At 42.4% G+C, this 27,255-nt stretch overlaps 1 protein-coding gene across 3 annotated transcripts in view; it reads left to right on the forward strand.

The window, feature by feature from the left end:
* MATN2 (matrilin 2) overlaps nucleotides 1–27,255 on the forward strand; it is a 124,421-nt gene that overhangs the window by 64,969 nt on the left and 32,197 nt on the right. For all 3 annotated transcript variants that reach the window (XM_081816291.1, XM_081816292.1, XM_081816290.1), the window contains 2 exons: nucleotides 10,339–10,461; nucleotides 23,082–23,204. In XM_081816291.1, the coding sequence (XP_081672417.1) occupies nucleotides 10,339–10,461; nucleotides 23,082–23,204 (246 nt within the window). The remainder of the gene's footprint in view (nucleotides 1–10,338; nucleotides 10,462–23,081; nucleotides 23,205–27,255) is intronic.

Consider the following 27,255-nt stretch of genomic DNA (forward strand, 5'->3'; position numbering starts at 1 on the left):
GGTTTTGCTGTAACTTTTGGGGTTTGACATTTGTTGAAGAGCAACAAGCATGAGGATAGAAGCTACGCTTGCCAGGGAGCTGTTGTGGGCTGTGTTCACTAAAGATGGGCTTTTCTTGGGGCACCTGGGTGGCTCAGTCGTTAAGCGTCTGCCTTTGGCTCAGGTCATGATCCCAGGGTCCTGGGATCGAGTCCCACATCGGGCTCCCTGCTCCTTGGGGAGCCTGCTTCTCCCTCTGCCTCTGCCTCTCTCTCTCTGTCTATCATGAATAAAAAAATAAAACCTTAAAAAATAAAAAAAAGATGGACATTTCTCTTGCTGCTGCTATCAGCATGCAAGAATGTCGGCCTTTCCTCAGAGGGGTTGTCGAGGCAGAAGAATGGGAAAATGGGAGAGACTGTGTGACCCAGGCCTCATCCATCATGTTCCTGTCATCATCATCCTCAACCAAGCACCTGACCTGTTGGAGGCCAGGAGTGAGATGATTAAGCTGTGGTGGACTTTTGTTGCCAGTTGCCTTGGTTAGGGAGATTGAGCACATCTCCAGAAGGTCAAGTGCTGCTTGATGGGGCTATGCTGAGGGCAGAGCCAGTGGTGGAAGTAAGAGAGGCTACAGAAGGTCAGAGAAGAGGGTCATTCTGATGGCCAGGGTGGGGAAAATCTGGCAAAGGAAGGAAGGGTAGCCATTGGACAAGTGTCCAAGGCAAGGGAGACATGAAGGGCAGTAATGGTGTGGACGGGGCAGCGTTCTCAAAGTTCAAAGCCTGTGTTGGGAGAGGCAGGCCTTGCTGTTGGGCGCGGGTAGGTGAGGGGGAAACCATTACAGGATGCTGGACTGAAAGCTAAGCAGGCCATCTAACCTGAAGACAGCAGTCTGAAGGGGCTTGTCAAAGATGGAGACTCTGGCCGTCAGACTTAAACAGGAAATTTAGAGAAGCAAAGGCTGCTAGGGACTCTGGAAGCATTCCTTCAGCAACTGGTCTGGATGGCCTGTATATAGATGGGAACATAAAGAATATGGGGACCATAAATCCCAGTTAATCCAGCATGATCCCAGTTTATGCCTGTTGGCTCAGTTCTCAACAGCCCTCCCTTTCACTTTCAAAGGGGTTCTATTCTGGGTTGATAAATTATAGGATCACCCTAGTTAAGGCCAGCCTGGCTTAAACAGTGGAAGAGACCAACTCTGTTGAAGTAGAGAGTTCCTGAAGGTGTGAAGTAGAAGATGAAATTGAAGAAACCAGCTGGAAACCTAGTGTTCAGGGCTTTGAAAATCAGGCTGAAGAGTCTGGAAGAGAGACACTGAAGGGTTTCTAATTGGGAGTGACAGATGCAAAGCCTCATTTTAGGAAACTTAATCTCGTGGTGAACTGCAGGATGGATTCTAGAAGGAAGATGGTGAGGGATGGAAGGACCAGTTAGGAGACTCTGGCAGTCCTCAAGGAGAGGTGACAAGAGCCAGAGTTTGAGTGACAACTGAAGAGATGGAGGGGGAAGGAGTAAGGGATGAAGAGGTGCTGTAAATAAAGGGGAGGAGGAAAAGTCAGAAGTCGCTCCTGAGTTGGAGCTTCCATGACACTGACAGATCATGAGTAGTTTTAGAGAAGGTGAGTTTGAAGTTGAGGTGGGACCCTGACAAGAACGTGTCAGGAGGGAGGAGAAAAGAGCACCCCACGATGAGGGGAGGTTAGAACCAACAATGCAGCCGGGAAGCAGCAGAGCGTGTTCCTTTCTAAATTTTAATTTCCATTTAGTTTTCACTTTAAATGCGTATTTGTGTGTGTGTTTGTTTTGACCTTCAGTACAGTAAGACCTGGGCTCCAATCCCAGTTCTGCTGCTCACTGATCATGGGTCATTTCATTTCTGAGCCTCCATTTTCTCATCCATATTGTAGAGTAATAATACCTATGTCATAAAGTGTTGTAGGATTAAATAAGGTAACGAGTCAAGTTTCTGATACATGCAAGGCCATTATTATCATTATTACAGTGTATATCATCATCATCATCATCATCCTGGCTATCCCGAAGTATGGAGTGAGGAGAGAGTGAAGGCCTGAGCCTTGCTGGCCTGAGCCACATGTAGGGAGCAGGAGAGACAAGTGGGGTGGGAAAAATATCTGTGAAGGAACAGCCTAAGTTGGGGGCGGGGGTGGGGGGAGGTGGGCAAAAGAATCAGAAGTCATGGAATATGATGGGAAAGAGAATTTCTAGCCCAGGTCAATATTAATGTCATGCTCCAGCGAGGCCAAAGGGAACAGAACTTAGAGAAAAAGCCACTGAGTTGAGTCACTGATTCATCTCAGCAAATATTTCCAAACTCCCTGCCAGGCACTCTGCTGGCCATTAAGGACACAAAGATGACCGGAAGCCCACAGATAATGATCAAGAGGGGTGGAACAGAGGGCAGATTTCAGGGAGAGGGAGAGGTGGTGAGACATTGGGGACAGCAAATCTAAATTATTCATTTAGAGCTGTGTGGTAGAAATTCATTACATCCAGCTACAGGGGATTGGATGCAGTGGGTTTTCGGTTTCAGCACCTTCAAAGCTGTGGTTCTAGCTCTTTGACTCATCCCAGAATTATGACCGTGACCTGCATGAAAATTCAATTCTTAGCCAGACTCAGGACTTTTCAAGACAGCGTTTCCATTTTTGAGTTAGAGAAACATTAAATTCTAGTGTTGGAGTCCCATTTCCCTAACTGCTCATTTCACTCTGGACAGTACTGAATTTATTTCCCCATTCAGGTGATCGAGAGTGGATTCCCAACCTAGGTCCTCCTTTTGCTTTAATTGAGTTCCCTCTATTTGTAATCCATCAGCTGCCTCTAAAGCTGTGTTAATTTCCACCCAACACTGCATTTTTCAAAGACTATTTTTCTCTATCTTTAAGGGTCACTTTTCTGCTGTACTTGTTCATCTGGTGTTTACCAACTGCCCTATCTTTGGGGTAACTTTGGTCCTGTTTGCATCTTACCTGCCTAAGCATATTGTAAACCCTTGGGGACAGAAGCCAATGGTAATACTTTTCATCTTTCACAGAGCAGACTTGCATGCAGTATGTTTCAATACATTGACTGAGGCTGAGTAATTGATCACAATCTCAAGCAGTCATGTATTTAAAAAAAAAACCTTGTTCCCTTGATTGCTTTTTAAATTACAAAATCAATTTTTGCATATTAAAGAAATTGTCAGAATATAGATGTGTATAAGGTCAAAACTTGAAAGCCATTCCTCTTCAGTTTCACTTCCTGGAAGTAATCACTGCTAAAAGCTTGGCTTCTCCTTTCTGCCTTTCTTCTAAGATGTCTTATGTATAGTATTTGCTTGTCGTTACCATCCAGGGTTTAACACAATGCCTGATGTATAGTAATTACTCAATAAATGGTTGTGGAACAAGTGAATGGCATTAAGGTATTTCTTAACCCCCAAATTCAATTTTATCTGAATAAAGACGCAGGGTGATAAAAACTTAATCTACATTTATTGAATATTACTAAGTCCTAACGCCTGTTTGAAATACTTCATGTATAATTGCAACAACTCTATGAGGTAGATACTATTGTCATCACATTTTATAAGTCTCTTCATCTTTCTCTGTTTCAAGGAATTTATCTGTAAATTGAGGATAACAATAATACATACCTCAAAGGATTGTTGTGAGGGTTCAGTGAGTTGATATATGTAGGGCATTTGCTCATATTACTATCATATTGTCTGATACATGGGCAACTGATAAACATTAGCTGAATCTGAATTTCTATATCCTTTTTATTTAAATAATTAATTTATTTATTTGAGTGAGAGGGAGGGAGAACGAGTGTGAGGGAGGGGAAGTGCAGAGAGGGAGGGACAGGGAGAGAGAGAATCTCAAGCACACTCCGTGCTGAGCGTGAGCCCAATGTGGGGCTTGATCTCACGACCCTGAGATCATGATCTGAGCTGAAACCGAGAGTCAGATGCTTAACCGACTGAGCCACCCAGGCACCCCTGAATTTCTATAGCCTTTGTGAATTTTTGTCTTCTTATGAATGCTTGCATTTAATAGCACGTCAGATATATGCTACATTTACAAAATCATATTGAGGCCCATAGTCAGAACGATGGTGGCACATAGCATGGGGATTTAGCATGGCGTTACTGCTTCCTTCAGAGCTTTTCCCCTAGATTCTCCTCTATCAATGACCTTCAGTGAGGAGGGGATGGTTGATAATTAAGTTGGGGAAAAGGGATGGGAGGATCCATTTTTATACTGAAAGGTCAGCTTTTTAGTTCATTAGCTAACCACCCATGTTTGAAGCATGACCTCCCCCAATTCAAAGATGTTAAGTATTAGATTTCTCCCTGTCCTGGTTTGCTAGGGCCATAGCAAAACCACAGAGTGAGTGGCTTTAACATTACAGCTTTATTTCCTCCCAGTTCTGGAAGCCAGGACTCCAAGGTCAAGGTGTCAGCAGGTTGGTTTCTTCTGAGGTTTCTCTCCTTGACTTGCAGAAGGCCTGCCTCTGCGTATGGTCTTTCTTCTGCGTACACACATCCCTGGTGCCTCTGTGCGTGTCCAGATTTCCTCGTCTTATAAGGACTCCAGTTAGACTGGATTAGGGTCCACCCCAATGGCCTCATCCTCATCAAATCACTTCTTTAAAGGTCCTACCTCCAAACACAGTCACATTCTGACTGGGTTTAGGACTTAAACATATGAACTTAGGGTGGGGAAGACCATTCAGCCCAGAACACTTCCTATTGTTATTAAAATCAATAAGAAACTCTCTGAGTTTCAAACTCCTGCATGTAGAAATCCAACTGTGCTCTCAGAGGTTTTGACTCTGACTCTACGTGTGTGTCTTCTGTATGCTCAGCAAGTCAGCTGCTTCTACCATTTCTCTCATGATGAATTTGGTTTTTCTTACTCTGTCATCAGCAAACTTTAAAATCCAAATGCTTCTCTTTGAAATATCCTATTTCTACTGATGCCATCCCCTTGCAGACTGATGCCGGCTGAGAAAACTTTGGACTATGACCAGGTTGTAAATCAGAGACCATCGATCTTAAGCTTCATTACCTTGTACCAAAGTATCGTTTATCCTTGGACACAGCTGGGTGATTTTTCACCTATTAGGCAGAGACTGAACGCAGCAAGACCGGCTTCTAACCCTGAGGTTTTAACACTTTGTGATCTGGTGGGCCGAATTCCTACAGCCAGGGAATTACCCTTTCTGCTCGTAAAGGAGTGCATATAGATATGTCAGGCAAAACAACTGAGAAAGGATTTTATTGAAGGAGATGAAGACTTGGAACACAACAGGAGCATCTCTGAGTTACACACATGGAGCACCTCCATACATCTGCTCCCTAAACTTGGCCTCTCTTTTCACAAGTACAGTTTTGCAACCAGGGAAGTTATGCAAAGAACCCAAAGCATGTGGCAAAGGGTGTCAGAGTTGAATGGACTGGAATTCTCTTGGTCTTAAAAATCTTTTAGGTTCACAGGCTTGAAGTGGGCTCCTCCACATCTAATGTCATACTCCTGGCCTCCTCTGCTGTCCCCAGCAGCCTGGCAGCAAGCCAGTGAGTGGCCCTCAAGTCAAGGGGAGATTGGACACCTTGGGGTTTTACAGGCCAGGGTCTTGAGGCCCAGGAATGCTTGAATCCCACCTTGCCAACCTCTCCTCTCCCCTTCATTTCCCCAGATTGCTGAGCACACAAAAAACAAAACCAGCAAGAGAATCAAAGTCCGGGAGAAACCTTCTTACCCCGTGAGCTTGGGCCTATGGTTGGCCGATTGATGGGAAGTGTCTTTGAGAGAGTGGAATCATAAAAAAACCACATATCCAAACCTATCTTAACCTTTTCGTTTTTACTTAAAACACCTAAATGTATTTTAATAAAAATTACCTTTAATTACACTTTTGAAAAGTACTAATTTTATTTTTTAAATCTATGATTAAAAACTTTTTTTCTGGGGGCGCCTGGGTGGCTCAGTTGGTTAAGCGACTGCCTTCGGCTCAGGTCATAATCCTGGAGTCCCAGGATCGAGTCCCGCATCGGGCTCCCTGCTCGGCAGGGAGTCTGCTTCTCCCTCTGACCCTCCCCCCTCTCCTGCTCTCTCTCTCTCATTCTCTCTCTCAAATAAATAAATAAAATCTTTAAAAAAAAAATTTTTTTTTCTGGCATAAATCATACCCATAATGTACTGTCCATGATTTTCAATTTTGGTTTCTTGAAATTGGAGCAAGAATTTGAAGAATTCTGTAAAGCAGACTAAGGGCAGAATGCTTGTAAATTTTTATGAAAATTTCCCCACTCTTTTACATGTTTTATCCATGTCTGGTTCCACAGCAGTTTTGGTTAACAAATTGCTTTAATTAGGTCTTTCCAAAGCTTTCAATTTAGTTTTGTTTTTTTAAAAAAAAACTCAATTTGTTTCTAATGCCTATATTTAATTGGTTTTCTTAGTGTTTATAATTAAGTACAATAACATGCATAAATGGCATATATAGCTTTGGGAACAAAACCAATTTTGACTCTTTTTGGCAGTGGTCCTCAAATTTTAACATGCATCAGAAGCATCTGGAGGGCTTGTTAAAACACACATTCTTGGGCCCTACACCCAGCTTCTGATTCACTAAGTCTATAGTGGGGCCCGGGAATGTGCATGACTAACACGTTCTCAAGGGATGATTGTTGCAGCTGGTTCCCCACCACGTTTTGAGAACCAATGCTTTATAAGCATGCAGTCAGGCGATAGGGAAAGTACACAGGTGTTCTGGGGCACAGGTGTTCCACCACAGCTGCTTTACAAGCATGCAACCCAGCCACAGCTGTTCAGAAGAACAGGTGTTCCAGAAGTCTGGAGCATTTAGTATGCTCTGGGCATCCGGTCCCATATTTTCAGAGGGAATGAAAAGCATTTACTGATCAGGCATTGGTTAAGTGGAGGTCAGTTAAAAGAGCTTCCTCTGTACAACTCTATTAACTGCCTGATCCAACACTGAGTGTTCTAGAGCATTATGGAAAAATGCAAGTTTGGAGAATAGGGCTTAGATTTTAGGCCTAAGCAAAACTTGCAACCAGTCCGCACTCTAATAAGGGGCCAGCATACTCAGGTGTCTCTCTGAGGGACAGAGCTGGCTGGGCTCAGAAATTACACTCGTTGCTGTGTAAGAGGAAGTTTCAAGAGAGAGGGAGAATCTGAGTTTCTGACTTCAGGTATAGATAGCGGCCCACTCATTGTGATAATGTCAAAACCAGTGCATGGTTTTGGTTTTCAAATCACACATGTGTATTAATTGTGGATCCCATTTCCTTTTTATTATTTCCAAGCTTTTGATATTGGAGTATCCTAAAATGTTACAGAGGGAAATGGTTTCTTAAAATTAATTAATTTGTTTATTTGGGAAAGAGGGGAGGAGGGGCAGAGGGAGAGAGAAAGAGAAACTTAAGCAGACTCTTCACTGAGTGGCTAGATGTGGGGCTTGATCTCACGACCCTGAGAACACAACCTGAGCCAAAACCAAGAATCAGACGCTTACCTGACTGAGCCACCCAGGCCCCAAGGGAAATGTTTTTAAAGATGTTTTATTTATTTATTTGAGACAGAGAGAATGAGAGACAGAGAGCATGAGAGGGAGGAGGGTCAGAGGGAGAAGCAGACTCCCCACCGAGCAGGGAGCCCGATGCGGGACTCGATCCCGGGACTCCAGGATCATGACCTGAGCCGAAGGCAGTCGCTTAACCAACTGAGCCACCCAGGCGCCCCCAAGGGAAATGTTTTTAAAAGGAAAAACAAATCATCCATAATTCTACCACCTTAACACTGCAAGAATTTTCATTTCTAATTTCCAGGCTTTAGGCATGCCTAGGAGCTCTATTTTACCTGGGTGTAATCCCTGTAAATATTCAATTTTGAGATCTACTTTTTCCACCAAATTTTATCTGTCTTCCTATTTACAATTACGTTAGGATGAGAATGTTGGTAACTGTCAAATGCCCCAAGTAGAACTCCCGATCTTCTCCCACAAACTCACTGTGCCTCCCCCATCAGATGACAGCAACTCCATCCTCACGCCAGATCCCCCAAGTCAGCCTTCCTCCCTCTCTTTTTCTCCTGCCCACCTCTATTCCAGCAGGACCCCCACGGTCCCCACCTCAACTTATACCTGGTGCATTAGCTTCCTAGGGCCGCCATCACAAAAGACCATAAACTGGGTGACTTAACTCAACAGAAAGGTATTGCCTCCTAGTTCTGCAGCTAGAAGCCTGAAGCTAGGTGCTGGCGGGGCCGTGCTCCCACTGGAACTTGTAGGGGAGAAGCCTTCCTTGGTTCTGGCAGTGACTGTCGAGCCTTGGTTTCCTCAGCCTGTGGCCACGTCACTCCAGCTGCTGACCCCACATGGCGTTCTCCCTGTGTGTCCGCGTCTTCACGGGGCATTCTCCTCTCCCTATAAGGACATCAGCCATAATGGGTTAGGGCCCACCCGTAGGACCTCATTGCCGCTCCATTGTATCAGCAAAGACCCTGTTTCCAAATAAGATCACATTCACAAGAACCGGGGAGAGGACTTCAACATAATCTTTTTGGGGAACACCTTTAGCCCAGAACACCCAGAACACTGCTCCTCTGTCTCCCCCACCCACCCCTGTGCCACGCCATCCTGCTTTCAGCCTCCACCATTCCTCACTGGGATGATTGTAGCCTTCTAACTGGTTTACTACTGTCATACTTGCTCTCTGTGGTCTGTTCTCCATTCCCGTGTTCAGAACCTTCCAGTGACTCCCTGCTCACTCAGAGTAAAAACCAAAGTCATTGCCGTGGCCTCAGCGCCTCCTGATGTGCACTCATCCTCACCTCCCACCTGGCTCTACTCCAGCCCCGCTGGCTTCCCTGTGGGTCCTTCAGCACCCCAGGCAGATGCCCACCTCGCGGCCGTTGTGCTTGCTCTTCCTTTTGTCCCAGTGCTTGCTCCCTCCCAGTTATCCACTTGGCTCGTCCCTCATTCAAGACTCTGCCCAAATGCCACCTTCTCCTGAGGCCTCTCCTGGCCACTTCTATTACCTTCCACCGTCCTTCCTGCCTCCCCACAGGATCTATTCCTTTTCCTCAGAATACTCTCCGTCTTCTACGAAATGATCTAATTTACTTATTTAATTTTTTGACCACCCCCACCATCATCCAAATGTAAACTCCTTGAGGACTGGCATCTGTGTCTGTTTTGTTTTTTGCTCTATCCTTAACCCCTTAAACAGGGCCAGGCCCCGGGTAGGTGTTCAGTAAACACTTGTAGAATTAATGAGAAATAGGACAAGACATTTTCTCATAATTTACTAAAGCATTTACCATTATTAAATGTTCATCTTATTTTTCAGATTTTTTTTATCACCGTAAATAATGCTGCTATAAATAGCTTATTTCATACAGTTAATCTCCCCCTTTTCTCAATGATTTCTCTGGGTCAGGTTTCCACAGTGAACATTGTCAAATGTCCTTCCAAAAGAATTTTTGTCAATTTATGATTCCAGCACCATGAATAGCTCTGATTCCCTTTCCAGGCCAGCTTGCCACTATTGGGTTTTGTCCTGTTTTTATTTGTGCAGTTTAATACTTGTAAGTGTCATAAGCCTTGTGATGGTTTTGATTTGCATTTCTTTTTTTTTTAAACATTTTATTTATTTATTTATTTATTTATTTATTTATTTTTATTAAGATTTTTTATTTATTTATTTGACAGAGAGAGACACAGCGAGAGAGAGAACACAAGCAAGGGGAGTGTGAGAGGGAGAAGCAGGCTTCCCGCGGAGCAGGAAGCCCGATGCGGGGCTCGATCCCAGGACCCTGCGATCATGACCTGAGCCGAAGGCAGACGCTTAACCGACTGAGCCACCCAGGCGCCCCTTAAATATTTTATTTATTTATTTGAGAGAGAGAGAGAGCATGAGAAGGGGGGAGGGTCAGAGGGAGAAGCAGACTCCCTGAGGAGCAGGGAGCCCGATGTGGGGCTCCATCCCAGGACCCCGAGATTATGACCTGAGCTGAAGGCAGACGCTTAACCAACTGAGCCACCCAGGAGCCCCTGATTTATATTTCTTTAACATTTAAATACAATTGGTCATGTGTTCTTTAGTCTATCTTCTGCTATAAACTACCTGATCTAGACCCCTGATTATTTCTTGGGTGGTGAGGGGAGAAGCCTTGGATCCATGTTTATTCATACTATTTGGGGGCAATGATATTAATCTTCATTTATATTTGTTATAAGTATGCTATTATTTCCAGTCCATCTTGTTATTTCCTTTCCTGTTTGTGTTTCTACTTCAACTCTGTGTTTGAATGTTTACAGCTGTGGACTACTGTGCCTCAGAGAACCACGGATGCGAACATGAGTGTGTGAATGCCGATGGCTCCTACTTTTGCTGGTGCCCTAAAGGATTTGCTCTTAACCCAGATAAAAAAACATGCACAAGTAAGTTACATTAAAAAAATTTGTTTGTGTGTGTGTGTGTTTTTGGACAGTTTTTGGACCTGACATTCTATTTATTTACTTACTTTTATTTTAATTCCTGTGTAGTTAGCATACAGTGTCATATTAGTTTCAGATGTACAATACGGTGATTCCAACAACAATAACAGCATTTTTTTTTTTTTTGATGCTCTTGTTGTGGGCAACTGTGGCCATGGGACCTCTCCCAAGCATATTGTAGCACAGGATTATGTGCTGGGGAATCTGATCCCTTCTGCCTCTATTCCTCCTTTGTCAGGCCTTTCTTCCCTCATCCCACGACTGTAGCCTACCCTGTCTCGACCTCACTCTTTAAGGCCTTTGACAGAGGTTATCTTTTATTGGAGACCACATGTGGGAGTGTTCTTCCAGCATCTGCTGAGTGTGCTGACAGTCGGACCATCTTACTTCATGCTGGCTCAGCCAGGCTGTGCCCATCAGTATTAACAGAGCTTGAAAAATACTTTCACTGAAGCCTTGTGGCTTGTGGGCTTCAGCTCTGACTCCATACAAGTACAGGAAAATCGCTGAGCCTAAAGGAGTTGAATGTGGTTGCTTTGGGGTGGGGGAGGGGTGGGCAGAGGGCGGTTTGCAGAGTATTGCTCATTCTTTTGTTTGACATATTTAGTTCTATTTGATTTTAACTGAACATACACAAGTCAAAATTAATTTGAGCTCCCAAAATCTGACCATAAAAAATTTATAAAGATGTTTTGCAAAAGGATTGCAAAAGCATTCTTTTACATGTAAAGGTATGTCAGAGCACTTAAGAGGTTGTGTATGGACTATCATCCTGTAGAGGGGTTCACTTGAGAGAAGCTTGGTTTTAAGGTGTTAGGGCTCAGCATTTTTAAAAAGTGTTGTTGTTGTTTTTTTAAGATTTTATTTCTTTATTTGAGAGAGAGCGCGCGCATGGGAGAGAGCACAAGAAGGAGAAGTAGAAACAGGCTCCCGACTGAGCAGTGGGGCTCCATCCCAGGCCCCCAGGATCATGACCTGAGCCGAAGGCAAAGGCTTAACGGACTGAGCCACCCAGGTGCCCTAAAAAGTGAAGTTTAACAGCAGGTTAGCATAAGTCATCTCTAAAACATACATCAGTGAGAAAATAGGATTTCAATTCATAAAAAGTTCATGCACCCACAACCTTTCTAAAATAAATCGATTATGTAAGTCAGGATATACTTGCACAGTGTTTTAAAAAGAGTCCCCCACACAACGCCTGGAATATAAACTTGCCCTTCAATCCCTAATCATCAGCAGCTCACAAACCACTGGAACTGGAGGTAGGGGTGAGCGTGCAACTGCAAGGGACACATTCAGTCAAAACATATATTTCTGGAGCCCTAAAAATGTGCCAATAGCAATGAACAAGGCGAGGTCCTTCCTGGAGAACAAGATACCTGGGCTGAGTCTTGAAGGCAGAGCCTGTCATTTATTAACCGGACAAAGAAGGCTGAGACAGGGGTGGCCAGGAGGAGGAAGGAAGTGCAAAGATACGAGCCAGACAGGCTCAGGCACATGCCTGGCACAGGACCTACACGCAGTTTATTGAAAGAAGAAGTGAATGAATGAGTGGACTCCTCTGTGCCTAGTCTCCCTTCCCTTCTGAATTTTCGGAACCATAGGCCAGCAGCCTGGACTCTGGTCCTGGCTGGGAATGTGGTTGCTGGGCTGGTAGGTCAGTTCTCTTCATCAGAGAGGAGGCCATGTGATGCCAAGGGGCAGTCTTCAGCCTCAGATCAAATTCTGCTCTTTTGCTGCATGATCTTGGGCAAGTTATTTGTGCCTCAGTTTCCTCAACTAATAAGGGATAATAATGCTGCCTGCTTCATAGTGTTGTCTTGAAAACTAAATGAAATCATCCATATAAACCATTAGGCAAAATTTTCTGGTGCTGGGCAAGTTCTTTTAAGGGATGATACTGCCTTCAAAGACTTTAAATTGGTATTTATTGAGCATATACCACATGCCTGACCTAAGTTTAATAGTGCATAAAAAATCAAGACTTGGCCCCAGGCTTCCACTGGGATAAGACTTGGAGGAAAACACACATTCTATCCAGTCTCCCTCCTGCCTCTGCAGAACTCCGTCCCTGCCTGGGGTCCCCATCCCCAGTTCCCAGTGCCTCATGATCACCCCCACCCTGTGGCTCAGCATGTCTCCTATCCCAGAAGCTCTTGGGACGTGGAGGATTACAAGCCCCAGGATGGTGCAGGCAAGGGGACCCTGGCAGTGGGCACTGAAGCGCAGGGGCCCTGGGAGGAGAGTCTTGCTGGGAGGCAGGGGTCAGCCTGGTCCAGCTGGGAGGCCTTACCAATTAAGCACGGAGCCCAGCAGTCCAGCTGCCTCTGGGCCCTGGTAGAGTCAAGACCCAGAGGTCTCAGGGCAGAGAAGAGTGCTGGGCACTTATAGGGGTCTGGGCAGGCAGCACTGGGGAGATGTGTCCTCTAGAAAAAGGACCCCCTTCCTCCCATGCTTGGGAGCAGGGCGAGGGCTAGACCTGGGGAGGTTACTGGTGAGAGGAACGGGACCCCCGGCTTACTTGGAAAGCTGAGAGAGTGGGAAATAAAGCGAAATCCAGCAGTAAGAACCGAGAGCCTTGGGAGCACCCCACATCTGTGAGGGACAAGAACGAGAACTGTGGAATAGGGGCCAGTTAAAAAGACAGAAACAGGATGGAGGCGGAAACTCAGAATCCAGGCAGCCATCCCATTAGTAATTAATGAGACATCGTGTCAGCTTCCAGCCAACTCCGCCTGGGTGCTCCCGTGATGTTGAGAGAGCTTTTAAAAAATTTTTCCACTTCTCATAAACTTGCAGAAAGTGAAATAAAACAAAAGATACGCAGTCCCTTAAATGTTGTCTCTCTTTTTAACCAAGAGTATATTTGAGGGCTTCATCCAATTAGTAAGTATATAATTATTGTCTGGAAAAGGAGACTGTCAATGTGATCTACCAAAGCATGATTAATTTATGATTAAGCCAAAATATACATAATAGAGCTTTATGTTCCTGAACAAATAATATAATTTAAAATATGTAAGTACTCAGGGCACCTGGGTGGCTCAGTTGGTTAAGCAACTGCCTTTGGCTCAGGTCATGATCCCGGGGTCCTGGGATCGAACCCCGCATCGGGCTCCCTGCTCAGTGGGGAGCCTGCTTATCCCTCTCTCTCTATCTCCCCTGCTTGTGCTCTCTCTTTCTCTGTGTGTGTCAAATAAATAAATAAAATCTTTTTAAAGAATAAATAAATAAAATATGTAAGTACTCAAAAAAGCACCACTTTTTATATCAATTCTTTATATCTTTATGTCAATCCTGAAGCAACCCATCCAAACCTATCTGAATATTTTGTAGAGGGGAGAAGAGTAGAAATAGGCAGGTACCATTAATTTGCAAAATATTGGCAAGACTTTTTTTTCATTACAGTCAAATATATGTAATAAATTTACCACTGTAACCATTTTAAAGTGTACAGTTCGGTCGTGTTAAGAACATTCATGTTGTTGGGCAACCATCTCCACCATCCAGCTCCCGAACTTTTCATCTCCCCAAACTGAGACTCATCCTTATTGAATAACTCCCCATTCCCTTCCCAGCCCCCAGCCCCTGGCAACACCCTTCTACTTTTGTCTCTATGAATTCGACTATGCTAGGTCCCTCGTGTACGTGGAATCATACAACATTTGTCCTTTTGGGACTGGCTTCTTTCACTTAGCATAATGTCTCCAAGATTCACCCATTCATGTTGTGGCCTATGTTGGAATGTCCTTCTTCTTTAAGGCTGGGTAATATTCCATTGTACGTAGACATCACATTTTGTTTATCTGTTCATCTGTCACGAGACACCTGGTTTGCTCCTACCTTTGGGCTACAGTGAACAATGCTGCTATGAACGTATCTGTTCAAGCCCCTGCTTTCAAACTGCTAGATCCTATTGTGGCAAGACTTTCTGAGGTCTAATTTGAAACTACCGAACCAGACATGAGAACATTCTCAGATGTTCAGGGACTTTTCACGGGAAAGATAGAGGACTTCCATCCACCGGACAGGAATTTATGTCTTGGTATCAAGGAGACTGTGGGTTTCATGTCTCATGCGATAATGAGTTAAGGCAATTACAGATATTTGTCATTTATATAACAGCATATTGTTATTTATTATTTACTGACTTGGAGATCATTATACTCATTATTTTTTAGACTCCATTGATAACTGGGTTGACATTTCCATCCTTTTTTCAAGTAGGAATGCTTTGCACAAAGTAAAGTACTACATGAATATTTATACTTTCATTAAAAGTGAAACACAGAAAAAGGGAATAATTTTATACTGAATCAGCAGCATAAAATATAAAATGTGTAAAAGGTATCAGTCTTTGGGTTTCCTGGCCAGCTCATGGTTAAGCTACTGTAATATGCCACTTTTGTGAGAACAGTGTGCATGAATCAAAGACTCTCAGTTAGAGGCGGCCTTAAAGTTCAACCTAGTTCTAGCCCAACCACCGCATCCTACAATATTCCCACCATGCCATCGTCCAGCCTGCACTTGAATACTCCTACTGACAGGACACTCACTACACCCCATGCAGTGCATTCCACTTTGTGCAGCTCTGACTCTTAGAAAGTGATTCCTTAAACTGAGCTGATAACTACTACCTTGCACTTTGAAACCAACAGAACAAATTAAGCTTCTTGTATTTTCTTGGCCACTGAGACTGAGTCACATCAGAATAACTTTATTTCATTTAGTGGACTAGCCAGGCATGGAAAATGTGGTAAGAACTATCTATACTTTCATAGACATTCAGCCAGTTTGCGGACAAAAGCCCTGTACCCCATAGACCAGATGGAGAAATGTGTGCTGGATGAAAGAATAATTGGTCGGGTCTGTAACTGGCTGAATATTTGTACCCAGAAGATGTTAATTGCTGAGCTGATATCCTCACGGAGGGAGGTTTTTTAAGCACCCTGGCAAAAAGAAGCCTGAAGAAGTGTGTGAGATCTGTCTTATATCCTTAGTGACCCCTTGTTGGTTCTTAGTGGGCAGTGTTTACACATCTAAATCCTCCAAAACACTCCATTAAGAGTAATACCGATCACCACGTATTCATTCAACAACTATTTGTTGAGCACCTACTATGTGCCGGATACTATTAGAGACACTGAGCATGCAGTGGTAAGTAAAACAGACTAAAACACTTCTGTCCTTATGGACAATATCTTACATTCAATTGGAGCAGAGTAAGATGAGAATACAGGGCTCACAGGAAAGTGGCATTTGATCAAAGGCTTGAAAGAGGTGAGGGAAGGAGGAGACGCTTGAAGTAGGGGAAATGGCACCAGTGCAAAGGCCCTGAGGCAGGCATTGCGAGGCTTGGCAATTTGAGGGACAGCAAGGAAGTCCATGTGACTAGAAGAGAGTGAGACATAGTAATGTAGTGTTGTGGTCCATGGAGCATAGAGCCTGTCCTCTCCATAGTCGTATGTTTGAATCCCCAAATTCCAGTGATACCTGTGAGCTCATAGTCATTGCCCTATTCTAAAAACCTAAATTGGCTTTGCTTGTTGCCTGTATTTTGTGTTTTGGATATAGACATCAGAAGCTATACATATTGTCCCCAGCAATTTTCCCTGATTATTTTCTTCTCCGCTACTGGGCACTTCCCACACTGTTCTTTTTTTTCTATTTTTAAATGTTGTTTTCCATGGCAACTAATTTCACAATTATAAACATGTATACTTATTTTTAATACCCTTTTGATTACAAAAGTAATGTAGAAAACTGGATCATATAGAAATGAAATTGTATAAAATGAAATGATCTATACTCTCATCACCCAGAGATAAACATGGTTAATACTGATTTGCTCTCTCTCTTCTGTCTTTTTTTATGTGCATGAATATATTTTTATAGAGTTGAGATCATATGGTATAACATTAAATCATGAGCATTTTCAAATGTCATTTAAATTTTATCAAAAACATTAAAAAAATGTTAATGTCTGCATGATAATTTATCATATGTATGTATCACAAATTGCTCAACATTTTTTTTGGCTGCTCAAATTGTATTGTGGCAAATATCCTCATATATAAGTCTTTGCATTTCTGACCAGGAATAAAACACAAAAGGAAATTTATTGACTCAAAGGCTGTTAACAATTTTAAGGTTTTTGATGTATATTGCAAAATTATTTTCCACAAAGTTTGTAACAATTTATACTCTACTGTAAGTGTTTTGAGGAGGTGATTTAAAAATTTTTTGCTAACTTACTAAGAGAAAATCTTTTCTCGTTGCTTTATTTATTATCATGTCTAATTATCTTTCTTCACAAAATTATATAGTAATATATAGAGATAATTGACAAGTATATGTTTTTTGGTGTTGTTATTTGATTAATGAATAGTCTGTTCAAATTAAAATTAGCTCAAGAAGAAATAGATCATGTGAATAAGGCCTCTATCTATAATAAGAACTTGTACTTATAAACCATCCCACAAAGAAAACACTAGGACCAGTTGACTTAACTGGTGAATTCTACCAAACATTTGAGTAAGAACAAATACTAATTTACACAAATTCTTCAAGAAAATCAAAGAAGAAGGAACATTTTTCAACTTATTCCATGAAGCCAGCATTATCCCTATACAAAACCCAGAAAAATATATTACAAGAAAAGAAAACTACACACAAATGTCCCTCATAAAATACATGTAAAAGTTCTTTAAATATTTTTAGCAATCAAATCCCACAATATATAAAAAAGATAGTGCATCTCAACCAATGAGACTATCCCAGAAACTCAAGATTCATTTAACATTTAATACTTGATCAATGTAATTCACAATATTAACATATGAAAAAGCAGAAACCATATAGCTCAACTCAATAGATACAGAAAGAGCATTGGACAAGACCTGACATCCAATTATGATTTTTTTTTAAAGATTTTATTTATTTTTGACAGAGAGAGAGAGCACAAGCAGGGGGAACAGCAGAGAGAGAGGGAGAAGCAGACTCCCAGCTGGAGCAGGGAGCCCGATGCGGGGCTCGATCACAGAACGCTGAGATCATGACCTGAGCTGAAGGCAGACGCTTAACCGTCTGAGCCACCCAGGCGCCCCCCAATTATGATTTTTAAAAGAAAAAAACTGGGGCGCCTGGGTGGCTCAGTTGTTAAGCGTCTGCCTTCAGCTCAGGTCATGATCCCAGGGTCCTGGGGTCGAAGCCTGCTTCTCCCTCTCCCACTCCCCCTGCTTGTGTTCCCTCTCTGGCTGTGTCTCTCTCTGTCAAATAAATAAATAAAATCTTGAAAGAAAGAAAGAAGGAAAGAAAGGAAGAAAGAAAGAAAGAAAGAAAGAAAGAAAGAAAGAAAGAAAGAAAGAAAGAAAGAGAAAAGAAAGAAAGAAAGAAAGAAAGAAAAGAAAAAAAACCTATGCAAACCAGGAATGTTGAGAACTGCCTCCATCTGATAAAGTGCATCAGTGGAGAAAGCATCAGGTAACGTCATACTTGATGAAACACTGAATGCTCTCCTTATAGGATTAGAAACAAAACAGGATACCCACTTCACCACCTCCTTTTAGCATCGTACTATAGGTTCTGGCCATTGTAATAAGGAAGAAAAAAGAAATGAAATCTGGATTGGAAAGGAAGAATTAAAGCATCTTTATTAACAGACATGATCATCTGTATAGAAAAATGCAGTGGAGTCTACAAAAAAGCTACCAGAACTTTTAAGTGAGTTTAGCAAGGTTGCAGGATACAAGGTCTATATTGCAAAACACAACTATTTTTTGTATTTTTTAATGGAAAATCAAGATTAAAAAATACCATTTATCATAACATCAAAAATATGTAGTTACCTATGGTAAATTTGACAAAAAATGACCTATACACCGAAAGCTACAAAATATTGCTAAGGGAAATTAAAGAAGACTTAATAAAATATATCATGTTCATGGATCCGAAGACTTAATATTTAACTGTCTGTTCTTTCCAAAGTAATCTATACATCAAAGCAATATTTACCATGATCCTAGCATGTTTTTTTGTTGAAATTGACAAGCTGATTCTAAAATATATGTGAAAATGCAAAGGATGAAAACAGGGCGCCTGGGTGGCTCAATCATTAAGCGGCTGCTTTCGGCTCAGGTCATGATCCCAGGGTCCTGGGATCAAGCCCTGCCATCAGGCTCCCTGCTCCACGGGAAGCCTGCTTCTCCCTCTCCCACTCCCCCTGCTTGTGTTCCCTCTCTCGTGTCTCTCTCTGTCAAATAAATAAATAAAATCTTTAAAAAAAAAAAGGATTAAAAAGTCAAAGGAATTTTGAAAACGATGCACAAAATTGGAGAACTTAAACTACCTGATTTTTAATACTAATTATAAAGCAACAGTAATCAAGACAGTGTGGTATTTGTGTAAAGATGGACATATAGATCAATGGGACAGCATAGAGTCCAGAAATAGACACACATATATGGTGAAATGATTTTCAATAAAGATGCCAAGGCAATTCATGGGGGAAAGGATAATGTCTTCCACAAATGGAACAATCGGATTGCAAAAAAAAAAAAAAAAAAAGCAACTTCACGTTCAGCTTATACCATACACAAAAATTAACTTGAATTGGATTTTAAACTTAAATATAAGAACAAAAGTATAAAAATTCTAGAAGGAAACATAGGAGAAGATCTTAGTGACCCTGAGTTTGGCAAAGGTGTCTTAAGTAGGACACAAAAAGCAGAAACTATAAAAATTAAAATGAACAACTTGAACTTCATCAAAATTTAAGCTCTTGTTCTTCAAAAGATACCATTATTAAAATGAAAAGGCAAGTCATGGACTGAAAAGAAATACTTGCAAAAATTATATCCAAAAAAAAATTTATATTTAGAATATATAAAAAACTCTTGGGGGCGCCTGGGTGGCTCAGTCGGTTAAGCGACTGCCTTCGGCTCAGGTCATGATCCCGGGGTCCTGGGATCGAGCCCCGCATCGGGCTCCCTGCTCCGCGGGAAGCCTGCTTCTCCCTCTCACACTCCCCCTGCTTGTGTTCCCTCTCTCACTGTGTCTCTCTCTGTCAAATAAATAAATAAAATCTTTTTTTTTAAGATTTTATTTATTTATTTGACAGAGAGAGAGAGTGAGAGAGCGAGCACAAGAGGGGGTAGGGTTAGAGAGAGAAGCAGACTCCCCACCAAGCAGGGAGCCCGATGTGGGACTCGATCCCGGAACTCCGGGATCATGACCTGAGCCGAAGGCAGTCGCTTAACCACCTGAGCCACCCAGGCGCCCTAAATAAATAAAATCTTAAAAAAGAAAAACAAAACTCTTGAAGCTTAATAATGAGACAAACAACCCAATAAAAATGGACGAAAGATTTGAAGAGATACTTCACTAAAGAGGATATAGAGATGGCAAATAAGCATATGAAAATATATTCAACAGTGTTAGTAATTACAGGAATGCAAAATAAACCACAATGAGATAATTACTACACCCTAAAAGAATGGCTAAAATGCCAAGTGTTGGTGAGGATGTGGAGCAATCAGAACTCTCATAAACTGGTGTTGAGAATGTTTCATAAATTAAGCATATGTCAACGGTATGACCCAACCATTCTACTCCTAGATGTTGACTCAAGAAGAATAAAAGCGTATGTCTACATAAAGACCTATACATGAATGTTCTTGGCTACTTTATTTGTGATAGCCCAAAACTAGAAACAACTCAAATTCCAACACCAGGTAAATGGATAAATAAATTGTGGTATATCCATGTAATGAAATACTATAAAAAAGAACAAGCTATTGATATACACATGAACATGGATGAATCTCAAAATAATTATGATGAGTGAAAGAATCCAGACCCGGGGTGCCTGGGTAGCTCAGTTGGTTAAGCGTCTGCCTTTGGCTCAGGTCATGATCTCAGGGTCCTGGGATCGAGCCCTGCGTCAGGCTCCTTGCTCAGCGGGGAGTCTGCTTTTCCCTCTCCTTTTCCCTCTGCCCCTTCCCCCTGCTCATGCTCTGTCTCTGCCTCTCTCTTTCTCTCAAATAAATAAATAAAATCTTTAAGAAAGAGAGAAAGAAAGAAAGAGAAAGAAAGAAAAGAACCCAGATCCAAAAGAATACATTCTATATGACTCCATTTTAATAAAATTCTAGAAAACACAAACTGAAATTTTTGAAAGACTAATGATTATATGGGGCCAGAGGATTTGGAGAAGAATGAATTAGAAAGAGACACAAGAAAACTTTTGAGAGGAATGCCATAAGTTCATATAGTACAGCAGTCAGAAGCTACTATGGCTTTTGAATACTTGAGATGTGGCTGGTGCGACTGAGGAACTAGATTTTTAATTTAATTTTTAAAAACGATTTATGTATTGGGCGCCTGGGTGGCTCAGTTGGTTAAGCGACTGCCTTCGGCTCAGGTCATGATCCTGGAGTCCCGGGATTGAGTCCTGCATCGGGCTCCCTGCTCAGCAGGAATCTGTTTCTCCCTCTGACCCTCCTCCCTCTCATGCTCTCTGTCTCTCATTCTCTCTCTCGCAAATAAAGAAAATCTTAAAAAAAAAAAAGATTTATGTATTTATTTATTTGAGAGAGAGAGCACACATGCTTGTGGGGAGGGGAGGAGCAGAGGGGGAGGGAGAGGGACAAGCAGACACAGAGCCTGAAAAGGGGCTCGATCTCATGATCCCAAAATCATGAGTCAGATGCTCAACTGAGCCACCCAGGCACCCCTAATTTAATTTCATTTTAACCCATTTTGATTTAAATGGCTACATTTGACACATGGTTCTAGATTAAAGGAAGCTAAGCATAAAAGAAAACTAAATATAATCTCTGACCGTATACTGGATTCTATACTGGAGGAGTAAAAACACTATAAGGAACATTATTAGATCAACTGATAAGACTAGAATATGGACGGTAGATTAAAGTATTATATCAATGTAAATTTATAAATTTTACAACTATACTGTGGTTATCTAAGAGAATATATAAGAGAATATCCCTCCTCTTAGGAAGCTCACACTGTATTTGGAAAAAGGACCATGATGTATGTAACTTACCTCAAATAGTTCAGAAAGATGAACAAATGATAAAGCAGATGGGGTAAAATGTTAACAATAGGTGAATCTGGGTAGAAGAGTATACAGATGTTTCTTGTACCTATATACTTGTACTTTTATGTTGGCAACTTTTTGTAAATTTGAAATTGTTTCCAAATAAGAAGCTTTAAAAAATACCTTATATGTGATTATGATATTTTTAAAAAACTTCCAGTCTTTTTGAGTGCCTGGCTGGCTTAGTCGGTGGAGCATGCGACTCTTGATCTCAGGGTCATGAGTTTGAGCCCCACATTGGGTGTAGAGATTACTTAAAAATAAAATCTTAAAAAAATAAAGAATTCCAGGCTTTTAAGGATACATTATGAAATATCTATGGACAAAATGATATAACATCTGGGGTTTGTTTCAAAGTAACATGGAATCCTAACATGAGAGGAACATAGATTGATTCTCTTAAAGCCGAATGATATGTATACGAGTTTATTATACCCTTCTGTCCATTTTTGTGTAAATTTAACATTTCCATGACTTTAAATTGAGAAGAATTGGCATTTACTTAATGTTTTTCCTTTTAAGGATATTGTGTGCCTTTCTCTTACTCATTTTGTTTCCTATGGTACAGGCTGGGAAAGCTCATTTATGCCAAATTCTTCATTATGAAAATGGTATCTGTAGGTCACATGTTCCTTAATACAATAAAAATCCTCATCACAACAAAAATATTTCTTTTATGACCCCATCAGTGGTCAACTATTTCAAGCAATTTTAAGCAGTGTTTTCAATTCCCATGATAGCAAAACCTTTGATCAAACCCTTCCATAGAAGCCACTTCCATATTTAAAAATGCTTATATAAGTAAAACGCCATTATAAAAAATTCCATGTAAACTTTTTTTTCCCTTGATATTTTGGTTTAAATTAATGTGTACCTAGAGATCACATTCTCTGACTGTGAAGCCTTGAGAAAATCCTAGTGAAGATGATGAGTCCAGTGAAGAAATGAGAACAGTATTTTGCACTCAGGATATCTATGCCGTTCACGCCTTCTTTTTCCCAGGATCTGGCTTCGTGTCCTATTGTTTGGCTCAGTGTGTGAGGGATTTAAGTGGGTTGGGGTTAGACTTTGGGAAGATTCATTGTTTTAATTGCATAAATTCCATAAAGCATTGAACTAAGCTCTCTCTTCCCAGCCTGTGATACAACAAACAAATGCTCCATCATACTTTTCTATTTAGGGGCTCTTACATGAACCAGGACAAGGAAAGCATCTTCACAAATTCATTTGCTGCATAAACATTTTGTGATGTCAAGGAAGTTCTCACTAGGGGGCCATATCTCTAAACATGGAAATAGCTTCATTGAGAGATCCCTTCATAGTGGGAGTGTTTGATGTTACAGGAATCTATCTGTTTAGGGAAAATGAAGACTGAAAATCCCTTGGTTTTCCGGTTAGATTTTTTGTTTCATTCATCATTATTATGATTCTTCTTCCTCTCCAGAGATAGACTTCTGTGCCTCGTCTCATCATGGCTGCCAGCACGAGTGTGTTAACATGGGTGACTCCTATTCCTGCCGCTGCCTAAAAGGTTTCACTCTGAATCCAGATAAGAAGACCTGCAGAAGTAAGTCACCCCGGGTGTAGGAGAAGGGCTTGTTCCCATAAATGCCCTGCTAAATTTCCTTTTCCTTGCAAATCTGAAGCAGGTATACTTGTACTCAGCATTTGTGTTTACTAACACTCTTCTGCCCTTGATTTTGCCTTTTGTCACTCCTGATGCTGTGATGGGGATGATTTTTTTTTTTAAAGATTTTCTTTATTTATTTGACAGAGACAGAGACAGCGAGAGCAGGAACACAAGCAGGGGGAGTGGGAGAGGGGGAAGCAGGCTCCCCGCTGAGCAGGGAGCCCGACGTGGGACTCGATCCCAGGACTCCGGGATCATGACCCGAGCCGAAGGCAGCCGCTTAACGACTGAGCCACCCAGGCGCCCTCTGTGATGGGGATGATTTTTAGAGACTGAAGGGACTGGGTCTGCCCACGGGATTCATTGAGCAGAGTCGAAACCCAAGCCAAAGCTCCAACCTTTGGGAAATGAGGGCACACACCCCCCTCCTCATTAGCCCCACAACATGTATTTGGGACTTTGAGAAAGAACAGTCTGGGCTCAGAGACAGGAGGTAAAAGGAGTTAGTTTCTTCCAGTTATACCAGATGAGATACGTGATGGCTGCTAAGCGGGGGAAATTGCTGCTCTATCCTCTTTGACATGAAGAAAGAAAAAAACTCTGACTTTGGGGCATCCCCGCAGCACTCAAGAGGTACATGGTGTCAACAGGATGAAATGAATAATGTGCTGAGTGACTCAAATGCCTATCAGCTGGCACATCAAGGGGGATCTAGAGCATGGACCCCAAATGGGATCTCTTTAAACCAGACTGTCCCTGAGAAACCACTAGAATGGAAGGTCCACAAGGACAGAGTCTTCTCTCTCTGACTCTTGAATCCTCAACACCCCAAGGGCTTGGCACATGGAGGTGTAACACAAGACTTACTGAGTGAATGATTGAAGGAATGAGTAAATGGATCTCTCTGAGATTTATCATCCTGGAGAAATTGCAACTATTATTTGAATTACTCAATCTCCTTAGAAAGATGGCCTTTTAAAACATGCAGATTGTGAACTTTTTAAAAAAAGTATTTCCATAGTCAGGCAACACACATACTGAATTGTTCGTGTTCTCCTGACAGTCTTGTTTATAGAACTTTCTGGAACCCCCTCTTAGGGGTGTATGTTCTCATGCACTTCACCCGCCTCTTCCTGGTGATATGTACAGCAGGGCTCTGCATCGCAGGCAGGACTGAATTTTCAAACACTCGACCACGTATTTCTTTTGAAAAAGCACCGTGGGCTATAGAACTGAATCCAGACAAGCCACATTCTGCTCCCAGCACATATGGACTTAGCCACTCACTCTAATAAGCGTTAGACCTTGCACCATGGTAGATGGTTGCAGAGGCCATGTTTTGAAACTGCGCCTCTCTTATAAAAGATAATTCCTATGGCCTTGCCTAGATGCAAACCCTGGAAACATCCAAGCATTAAATAGGAATTTTCACTGAGAGCATTCAGAATGTGAAAACAATTAGGTGGAATATTTTCCATTAGACCACACATGCATTCACTAGGGTAAAGGGCCAACTTTTCTGGCCTGGCCACTCCTCTCTGCTATTTACACCTTTTTCTAGGGATAAGTGTGTTTGTGGCTGACTATACGCAGGGAAAATCAGTCACAGGTGGACTCATTTGTAGACCACATCTCTTATGCAGGGGATAATTCGATCTGGTTCCACTCAGGCACACATTGTGGTTGCAAGCTTCATGTGTATTACTAATGGAGGGAAAAGGGAACTAGTTCGGCATACGGCCAGCAGTGAAGGGGAATTTGCTTGAAGCTCTTCATCTCTTTATTTATTTATTTGCGAGAGACAGCACAAATGGGAGGGGAAGAGAGAGAGAATCTCAAACATCTCTGTGCCGAGCATGGAACCCGATGTGAGGCTCACAACCCTGAGATCATGACCTGAGCCGAAACCAAGAGTCAGCCACTTAGCTGACCACACCACGCAGGTGCCCCTGAAGCTATTCATCTCCTACCAATCATCTAGGATTCCTTCAACCTCTGCTACTCCCCCACATCCTGGAGAGGGACTTGGAGTAAGAGAAGGGTCCAAGGCAGTGGACGCATGCATTGTTATCAGGGGAGGAGGGAGGTCAAGAACAGAAGGGCGAGTGGAAAGGAGGTGGCCATTGGGAGTAGTTTGACCACCACAAATGAGCCCACACATAGGCCTGTTTGCAGGCTGTGGCCCAGTCCAGAGTCCCTAATGCTCATTTATATATGTTTAGCGATTATAGCTCCATTTCCTCTTTAGCCAGGTGTCCTACTTTTTCATCCAAGAAAAATGGAATTTGTTTCTAAAACCCCATGTCCTCACCAGCCCTTCTCCCAACTTCCTGCCTCATCGTTACATTTTCCATTGTCTATGCAGACCCAGCACTGGGCTGCTGAGGTCAGCCTCTTAGAGCCGCCCCTGACTTAATGTTTGCACTCTGTCCATTATGGCAGACAGCTGTGAACAGAAGTGAGCGCTCCCTGTCTCTCTGGAGCATTACGTGGAAGAGGGAAACAAAAAATTAGATTTAAGTCTGGAGTTTGTTATTAGGAGTTTGAAGGTCTCAAGAGCATTACAGACCTCAAGCTCAGGGTACAGCCATTTACATTTAATAGATGGTGGATGGATGTGGGCAAATTTCAAATCTAATAAGAAATCTATTTTTCAAAGGAATTTGATGTCATCCAATTAAGGTGGAAAACAAAGTTCAAGGCAGAATTCTACTAAAGAAAAGTCTCATGGCTGGATTTCTTCTTCCTCCTCATCTGGGCACAATTTCTTTTTCTGGAAAGTACTGTCATCATTTTAAAGCATAAATTATTAAGGCGGTGGTGTAAGGCACAGAAACTGGGACTGGCCTGGCTGTTGAGGTGGGGCCGGAGGGCGGAATCCCATGTGGGTGTGACCCGTGTGCTGGGCTCCAGGATTGCTCATGCTGGCCCCGTGGCTGATGCTGCCTGTCACTGGAGACATCATACTTGAAGAGCTGGGATGGCATCCACAAGGTTGGACTGAGCTGGGAGATGTGAGGGCTGGTCTTAGCAGTGTCACTCATACTGGCCCTATGACCTTGAACAGGCTACTCTCCTTCTCTGGACCTGGATTTGCTAAACCAAAGGAACATGACATCCTGCTTTAACATTGGGTAGCCTGTCCCATTTCTCTGAAATGCGCTATCCGTGCCACTCCATGGGCATTATAATTCACTGTCTGGGGTCACTACTCTTTCATGTTTTTATGTCGCACCTTCTCAGTGAAGTCTCCAGCTTTCTTGTGAGTTGGCACTTATAAGTTCTGTTTAAAATTTATTGTTTGACAGTCCCTCCAGCTGACCTCATGTGGAGCTCACAGGACCCTCTGGGCTTCACCAGGTAAAGCTACCCGCAAGCCTGGCCCACGTGTAGCACTTACAGTTAGCGAGGGGACCGAAACACATATGGGGCACATGGTAGGTACTCAATAAATACTGATGAAGTAATACACATGTGAAGAAACGTAACTCAAGCATGTAAAGAAGACCAAGATCTACAGTTAACCTTTGCGATCAGGAACCATTTGGAGAAGAGTCCGTGTTGCATTGCTGTTTGCCAGATAGCTGAGTGATCACATCTTTAAGAATCAAAATGATTTTCAGTTAGTTATTTCCTATGTAAATCTTTCTTAAAGATAATGCTGGCAGGGCGCCTGGGTGGCTCAGTCGGTTGAGTGTCTGACTCTTGATTTTGGCTCAGGTCATGATCTCAGGGTCGTGAGCTCATGGCTCAGCAGGGAGTCGGCTTGAGATTCTCTCCCTCTCCCTCAGCCCCTCCCCTCCACTTGTGTGGCTGGCATGCTCTCTCTCTGTCTCTGTCTCTCTCTCCCAAATAAGTAAATCCTTTAAAAAGAGAGAGAGAGAGATTGCTGGCTTTTAAAAAAATTGTGGTGGGGCGCCTAGGTGGCTCAGTCGTTAAGCGTCTGCCTTCGGCTCATGATCCCGGGGTCCTGGGATCGAGACCCACA

The sequence above is a fragment of the Leptonychotes weddellii genome, chromosome 4, assembly GCF_054177405.1.
Source record: "Leptonychotes weddellii isolate Sample4059 chromosome 4, ASM5417740v2, whole genome shotgun sequence".
In the NCBI taxonomy this organism is placed as follows: Eukaryota; Metazoa; Chordata; class Mammalia; order Carnivora; family Phocidae; genus Leptonychotes; species Leptonychotes weddellii.